This window comes from Eufriesea mexicana, unplaced genomic scaffold, assembly GCF_001483705.2.
Source record: "Eufriesea mexicana isolate 0111107269 unplaced genomic scaffold, ASM148370v2 scaffold1358, whole genome shotgun sequence".
Classification (NCBI taxonomy): Eukaryota; Metazoa; Arthropoda; class Insecta; order Hymenoptera; family Apidae; genus Eufriesea; species Eufriesea mexicana.
Genome location: NW_016909491.1, coordinates 881,469 through 889,766, shown reverse-complemented (window position 1 = coordinate 889,766; position 8,298 = coordinate 881,469). Strand labels below are relative to the sequence as shown.

Here is an 8,298-nt window from a genome sequence, read left to right as displayed (position 1 = left end):
TCCTGCTGTTTCTGACATATTGCTTTAAATAAAAGAACAATCTGAAAACTGCTCACAAAGAACTTTGTTTAATTTTGTACTTTCTTCGTTCGATCAAAGGTCGATCAAATGCATGAAATTTATGTCATCAAAAGTTTACTTTCTTTAAAAAAATTGACCGCTATTAAGGCCTGATTATCGTTGCACATTGGTTTATCAATGCTATCGATATCTTTAAATTAAATCGTAACACTAGATTTGTATTCACTCGATTATTGAATGTCACGAATGTTTATTAAATTTTTATTAGCAAAACGTTTGCAGAATACTTAAAACACTAGATACATGCCGATGATTTGGGTACAAAGTTGTAAAGTTGGAAAGTAAGTAAGAAAGGGCAGTGTTTTGGATTGCATTGGATTGTTGATTTTACAAGGATTTTTACTACGGTTATTAACAATTCACATACATAGATATAAAACTTGAAAGGCGTAAGATGAGTTCCGTTCGAGTGACTGAACTGACCGTATGTCAACTCAACACTGGGTCAATGGTGCAACTACCCCTCCTATTTATATTCTCTGTAGACTACTGCGTATGGTATGTCCAAGAGACACCCACCATGGTATTCCCTCCCAATATGGCACCCACACAGAAATCAATAACCTACCCCACTCTGGTATTCATTTTTTTATTACTGCCAAATGAATTGTTTACATTATAACGCAGTAATATTCTTATTAATAATTAAATGTAATAAATTTCGATAGTAGTATTAATTAATTTATTTATTCTTGGAATTTATTTGTTTATTATTTATTTTTACTATTTGTTTAAAATTACATATTTAAGAAAGATAAGAGATTTTTACTGTATAAATGAATAAAGATTGATTCAGAAATATTTTTATTTTTGATTGATCTTGAATAATAGAAAATTAAAAATTGTCACATCTAAAAAGATTATTTATATAATAAAAATGACATTTAAAGTAGTATACATTTTTAAAATATATTTATACATATTAATAGATACAATATTTTTATGAAAGTAAAATATCTTACATAGTAACAACTGAAAAATTATATGAAATATAATTAGATAAAATTAATTTCATTTAAAAGGCATATAAATTAATGATTTAATTCAACTGTATAACTACATTTTGAATAAAATACATAATTTTACTAGGATCTGTGGACTTAAGACACAGCACTGCAGTTAAATTTAGATCAATGAGACTAGATACTGCTTTAAGTTTAAAGTTAGCTCAGAGTTACCCCAGTTAGGGCTCTTAGTTGAGCCACAAGTCTCATTTGAATGGAATCAATTAAATTTCTTTAAAACATCATTAAAATTAAATTAGAAATGCCTTTACCAAGTGGAAGTAAAGAACCAGATGACAGTCAAACGTGGGAATTAGCAGAAAGATGTCTTCTCCCAATTGCATTTTCACATGCAATTGCAGTTATTTTAGCAACTATATTAAATGTATTGAGTATATCACAAACATCTAGTTTTGTGCTTTTTCTCCTATTATTGGTTATATCTATAGGATCTACGCTATTTTATCACAATCTAAAGGTAAGTACTTAAAATCACATATGTTTATTAATTTATGAAATTATACGATAAATATCTACTATTACTTCATTTTCTTTTAATTACATTAATACTTTCTAATTTTAATATAAGTAACATATGAACATATATTTTGTAATATTAATATAAAGTATATAATAATGCAAAAATATAAATGTTTTTCTGCAGGTAAGTGCTGCAGGAAAAGCAGTTCTTATTACAGGTTGTGATTCGAGAGTTGGATATACTTTAAGCAAACAATTGGATGAACTGGTAAGATAATTTTTATATATTCTTGTTATAATTTCAAACATATGTTCTATATATACAGAATTTATTTTGTAAAGGGATTTACAGTATTTGCTGGTTTTAATACGAAAGTAGAAAATGAAGAAGTAATGCAAAAATTAAAACAAGAAACTTCTGGTCGATTACATATATTGCAACTAGATATAACTAGTGAACATGATATTCACTCAACATTTCTTTATGTAAATGAAAACTTGCCAGATGGTGCACCAGGTTTAAAATTACACTTTTTTATATCTACATGAAATCTATTTATTATAGTACATACGTGATACTCATAAACATCTTATAATAGGTTTATGGGCATTAGTAAATGCTGCTGCTTGGGTGACTTTAGGTGAATGTGAATGGGTGCCTCCTTCTGTATTAAAACGTAGCATAGATATCAATTTCATTGGTCTTGCTAGATTAACTCAGGTTGTCTTATTAATATAATACTTAAAATTATTGTAATAATTAAATTTAATATTAATAAAATAACAATTTTTATTTAAAGGTCTTTTTACCTCTAATTAGACGATCAAAGGGTCGTGTTGTGTTAGTCAGCAGTCTTTTAGCTCGTATACCAAGTCCTGTTCGTGGCATTTATTGTGCAGTTAAGGTAAATTATTTCAAAAGTATGTGTATATATATATACACATACATATATATAACACAATATAGTTATATATTATATTGTTTTATATATTATTATATTATAACCTTATATACATATATGCATTAGGCTGCAGTTGAAGCTTGGGGAGCTTGTCTTAGGTTAGAAATGAGAAGATGGGGAGTGGATGTAGTTATTGTTGAAACTGGTGAATATGTATCTGGAAATGCATGGTTAAAAGACAATAGTTCATTATTGGAACAAGCTAGAGAAATGTGGACTCAACTAGATCCTCAAACTCGTAAAGAATATGGACAAGAGTTATTTCAAAAGGAGATGTTGGCACTTGAAAAATATACCCAAAAAACAGAAGTAGATTTAACACCAATAACTCGTGCTTTAACAGATGGGATAATAAAAACTTTTCCAATGAGAAGATATACACCAGTGTCGCATAAAGAGAGAATACAAGCATTGTGTAGTGATTATCTTCCAAAAGCAGTTTATGATATATTATATATAAATTAAAAAAATATAAGAATATAAATGAACAAAAATAAAAAATTAAATATTATTAAAAATTTAATAAGCACTGCCTATTATTATTGTTTATGATATACAATAGACAATGAAGTTACTTACTATTTACATTTTATCACTTTAATAAACTAATATACACATTATCCGTTGCTGAGATAAAAATAAAAGAAAATAAAAACATTTTATTAAAATATACCATAGTTTTATCCGCAAACATAAGATTTATAATAAACAGTGTAAATATAAATAAAAAAATTAGTGTGAAAAATATATACATTATTTAAATATTATGCAAACTAAAATTGTAATCAAACATTTATTTTTCCTCCAATACTCACTTTGGAAGGGTTTAACTTATACATCTTTATGAAACTGCCATCCTTGTCGACATTTTTGTACCACGATTTTTCACATGCATTACACTATATATAAGATAGATCGCGCTAGTGGTTTTAACGGTTCCATATTTCATAATGTCGGTAAAAATATTTCCACGAAACAAATATTATTACGCAAAATTTAAAAAAATTAAATATGAGAATTAAATACCGATTATACGAATAAAACAAGACGAAAATGCACAAACAAATTGCAAATTTGTTAAAATAACTGTTGTTTGCTTTCTCATAATTCACTACAAAGGGAAAAGAAAAGAGTAATAAAAAAAGAAAGGTCTATTATTTTGGCGAAATAATATCTGTTCATCTTTTCTTGAAAGCAAGTACATTCTATTTTTTCATTGTTATATTAGTAACTACATTCGAAAAATAACAATATTCAATACTACATTATCTTATACCTGGTTCATACATACGACAAAATCCGATATATGTGTATATAAGTACGCTCGTGTGTTTTCTATACATAGAGTTTTACGATTGTGTTAAGAATTTTGTGGTGGTTGTACAGTGGCAGGGGGAGGTCTTTAGCCCCCTTCGTGAGGCATACGCCGGTAATGAGTGTTTATACCATAAGTGCGGCGACACCAACAACAAGTACAATAATATCAACAACAACGACATCGACGACGACAGCGGTAACAGTGACAACAACGGCTACGCCGACAACAACAACGGCGCCGGCGGTTGCCGTGTCGCCTGAAGCTGCACCTGGTTGGATAGAATTTTGTGAGAGACACGCCCGCGCTTCAGCTTCTGATTTTGCTAAAGCTTTTTGTACCTACGTCAGTTTAAATTTACCTGAAAGTGCTAGATCAAATCTTTCCCATCGTGATTTTTTAAGAAAATTTGTCGAAAGCTTTTGTGAACACTTTGAAAGTGAATACTTACGTCGTACGATTAGGTATGCCATAATATTAATATTAGAGATACGTTCACAACTTTAATTTGTTGAGATGTATATAGAAATAATATATCATAAGTGTATATAAAAAAAATGTAAAGTATATACTATTTTTTGCCAATTTTATTTATAACATAGGTCACCATCTTTATATGACACAAGGCATATAGCAACTAATGATAGAGATGTTAATGCCATAACTCAAAACAATAGTGCTCCTGTTCGTATATCATCTCATGAAGAATTCAGTGATTATTCTGAACATGATGGTGATGCAATATCACCAAAGCCTACACATAAACCATTTTTCCGTCGTTTATCCTTTAAAGGACTTAAGAAAGGCAAAAGCTTCTTTCATAAACAACAAAGTGACGAAGTGGAACTATCTCATAGCGAACACCGTAGAGACAAGCATTCAAAAGCTAAACTTTCGAAGATTGTGGTGGAATGTAGAAAGGAAGGTATTGTTAATTCCTTAATGGGAGAAAATATTGATGGAACTCAAAAATGGGAAAAATCTAGACTTGCCTTAATAAAAGCCATTGGTGGATATATGTTAGAATTTTATTCTCCTCCAAAAGCAGTAAAACCACGCAGTGGTGTATTTTGTTCTGCAATAACCGAAGCCAGAGAAACAACTGCATTAGAAATGCCAGATCATGAAAATACCTTTGTACTAAAAACACAAAATATGGAATTTGTAATAGAAGCTCATGATTCAAATGATATGAGATCATGGTTAGCTACTATTAAATATTGTATGCGCACAGTACAACAAAATTCTGTTAATCCTAGTTCTGGAACAGATGCTACTGGAGATTCTTTAGGACATGGTTCATTAGCTATTAGTAATGAAGGTGACAGATTAAGAACTAATTCTGCAAGTAAAAGTTCCAGATCTACATCCCATGAACATGGAGATGAAATAGGTGGTAATCCTCCAGAAATACCTCCTAGACTTCGTATAAGAAGTAATAGTAATTTGGAATTATGTTCATCACAACAAGATATTGAGCAAAGTAAAATACATTCATTTATCAGAATTTTTAAAAAATATGTTTACATAGTTTATATGTTAGAATTAAATTTTTTTCTAGTGAATGCAAATGATGGTGAATTAGATTTATCTAGCAGTTTAAGAGAATATCCATGGTTTCATGGAACGCTTCCTAGATCAGATGCAGCACAGCTTGTTTTACATAGTGCTGCTAATGGTCATGGTGTATTTCTTGTTCGACAAAGTGAGACAAGAAAAGGAGAATTTGTATTAACTTTTAATTTCCAAGGCAGAGCAAAGGTAATGTTATTTTTAATCAACTTATTAAATTAAATTTAATTAAAATCATTCGAAGTAATTTATGTTTTAATTTTTATTGCAGCATTTACGTATGACATTAAATGATCAAGGACATTGTCGTGTTCAACATCTTTGTTTTCCTGCTATATATGACATGCTTGAACATTTTCGTCTAAATGCCATACCCCTTGAATCTGGTGGGACAGCAGATGTAACTCTAACAGAATTTGTTGTGGCAAATCATGCAATACGATCAGGACATCATAATGCAGCTGGAATAAATCAACAACAATTACAAGAAAGGAGACCTCCAGCTGCTCCAGAGCCAAGAGAAGTAAGAGTCAGCAGTGGAAGTCTAACTCCTCTTGAGTGAACGCGAGTGGCCAACACCCACAGTCTGAAGTCTAATCTACAGACAGTGAGTAAATAAATAAAATGATGCACCTATTTTTCGCGCGGCTGATAATATATGCCTACTAAATTAATATTTACATCATTATAAAGGTTTTCGTCAATTTTTTAATAATTCATGTAGGTCCATATTCGGATTATTTTGTAAGTATTTAATCATCATTAAATATTTTTCTTAATATAAATTATTTTAACATTTCTGATGAAAGATATGAATACATGTATTTTCTTCATTTATTTAACATTAAAATGTAATATTTTATTTAATGAAATACTTTTTATAATGATAATGTATTTTCAATAATTTATTGTTTCTCTTACTTATATTATTTATGAAGTATACCTGTTTATTTTTTCTTTTCAAATAAATTGATACAAGTTTTGTCTATTTACAAGTTTATTATTTTATATAAAATAACTATTTTTCAAGTTAATATTACTGTTATATAATTTATAACATTTTTTATTAATTTTATATTATATGTATATACTCACAAGTTTTTAATCCGAATGTGGAGATTTAATTGAATTAAATTAATATTATATATGTATATAATTGGTATATGAAACTAATTTTCAAAATTGAAATACGTGATAACTCTTATTATTAAAGAGTTTTATTAATATAAGAGACAATGGTGCTCAATAAATATGACCGTGGGACAAGGAGCTCGCTTTTATGTGTAAAATATTCTTAAAATTTCTGGTTCATTTTAATAATTAAAGAACAAGTAATTCATTTGTTATTATTATTATTTAGTGATCTCTTATAAATCCAGAAAGTTTAAGACAATATTTGATTATTTGAATTAAATTAAATATATAATAAATATTTATATGTTAATATACAGGTACGTACATATGGAGGTTCTATAAGAACACGTACAGAATCACTGGAAAGACTGGAACAACAAAACAACATTACAGAACAACAAAGTTCATCATCGTCTAGTGGTAGAGCAATTCAGAATACTTATAGTTTTCTTTGACGATGGATTCATAATACTCTACCATCAGGCTACAATCCAGTTAGTCCTCTAGATTAAGTAATTTCCCCATCAACTTATTCTAGAAAGCAAGATAATTTTAATATTCAACTTATTACTATTGTAGTAAAATGTTACTCAAAAGTGTATTATTTCACTTGTGTGAACAATGTATTTTTCCAAATCAACTGCTTCCAATTTTCCTTGCAAGTCAAAATTGTTAATAGCCTTTCAACTATTATTTATTATTATGTTTTTACTTACTTTTAAAAATAGGATAGAGCTTTTGGAATATAATTGTTTTATAAGTAGTTTTTAAAATCATGTATATATATTATTATATATCGTAAATGCGATTTGTAACGAAATTTTATCAGTTGCATTATTTTTGCACGTTCAGATATATCAGCTCAACACATCATAAAAAACAATAAATATTGTATTACAAAATATTTCGAATATCATAAAAGTAAAAACCAAGACCTTTTTGTCTTTGTTTCATTAAAGTAATAGGGGAATATTTTGAATTTATAGAACATAGTACATTGTACCAATTAAATTTACTTAAGTGTATGTACTTACATAAGAATATATCTAAAAAAAAAATATGTAAATGTATAAAATTAGTTTTGTTTTATATGTAATGTTATTACGTAGGCAATCTTTTTACTGTAATTATCCTTCCTCCTACAAATTACAGAAACTGTTATCAAAATACGATGCATACATATATATATATATATATATGTACATACGCGCACGACGCGTGTGTGTATGTATATAATATATAAATAGAACGTGATGTAAAGATCAGAAACTAGTCTAAATGTTATAAATGAATAATTCAATTATAATGTTCAATCCAAGTAAAATTAAGATACATTACAATATAACTTCACATTGTTTTAAAAATGCTATATTTTACAACAAATTAAGCATGAATTACTAATAAACTGATAAGCACATTATAATTATTCATGTTGTAGAGCAATATGACTGAATGTGCAAAGTTAAATTATAAATAACTAAATAATCATTAGTATGAATTACAAAAGAAAAATATCTTTCTTATAAAAAATAAACTGATTACTGTGATACGATTTTTATTTCGCACAGTTATAAAAATATTTTATTTTAATATTTATTTTAATATTTTATGTAAAACGTTAAGATAAAATATTGTTCTGATTTAAATAATTTAAAAAATTTAATATTTGTATATTATAAAATGGATTTATGAAAACCACATTTATTAAATATAAAAATTTTGTTAAATAATTGTTTCTATATTAGAATTA

At 27.8% G+C, this 8,298-nt stretch overlaps 2 protein-coding genes across 2 annotated transcripts; both read left to right on the top strand.

Annotated features, from left to right (window-relative positions):
* The first annotated feature begins 1,202 nt into the window (after positions 1 to 1,202).
* On the top strand, positions 1,203 to 2,992 carry LOC108548084 (D-beta-hydroxybutyrate dehydrogenase, mitochondrial). Its single transcript, XM_017900856.1, has 6 exons — positions 1,203 to 1,563; positions 1,750 to 1,833; positions 1,908 to 2,082; positions 2,165 to 2,286; positions 2,366 to 2,470; positions 2,594 to 2,992. Exons 1-6 carry the CDS (start codon positions 1,348 to 1,350, stop codon positions 2,990 to 2,992), a joined length of 1,101 nt encoding a protein of 366 aa, XP_017756345.1. The 5' UTR covers positions 1,203 to 1,347.
* An 831-nt stretch (positions 2,993 to 3,823) lies between these two features.
* On the top strand, positions 3,824 to 7,076 carry Lnk (SH2B adapter-like protein Lnk). Its single transcript, XM_017900840.1, has 5 exons — positions 3,824 to 4,306; positions 4,445 to 5,325; positions 5,404 to 5,603; positions 5,686 to 5,937; positions 6,866 to 7,076. The coding sequence occupies exons 1-5, from the start codon at positions 3,960 to 3,962 to the stop codon at positions 7,001 to 7,003; spliced, it is 1,818 nt and encodes a 605-aa protein (XP_017756329.1). The 5' UTR covers positions 3,824 to 3,959; the 3' UTR covers positions 7,004 to 7,076.
* Positions 7,077 to 8,298: the final 1,222 nt, after the last annotated feature.

Coding starts and splice junctions, on each gene's coding strand:
- LOC108548084 (XM_017900856.1), top strand. CDS start 1,348: ATGCCTTTACCAAGTGGAAGTAAAGAACCAGATGACAGTCAAACGTGG. Junction 1,834..1,907: donor GCAAACAATTGGATGAACTG/GTAAGATAATTT, acceptor TATTTTGTAAAG/GGATTTACAGTATTTGCTGG. Junction 2,471..2,593: donor GCATTTATTGTGCAGTTAAG/GTAAATTATTTC, acceptor TATATGCATTAG/GCTGCAGTTGAAGCTTGGGG.
- Lnk (XM_017900840.1), top strand. CDS start 3,960: ATGAGTGTTTATACCATAAGTGCGGCGACACCAACAACAAGTACAATA. Junction 5,326..5,403: donor ACAACAAGATATTGAGCAAA/GTAAAATACATT, acceptor ATTTTTTTCTAG/TGAATGCAAATGATGGTGAA. Junction 5,604..5,685: donor ATTTCCAAGGCAGAGCAAAG/GTAATGTTATTT, acceptor TTTTTATTGCAG/CATTTACGTATGACATTAAA.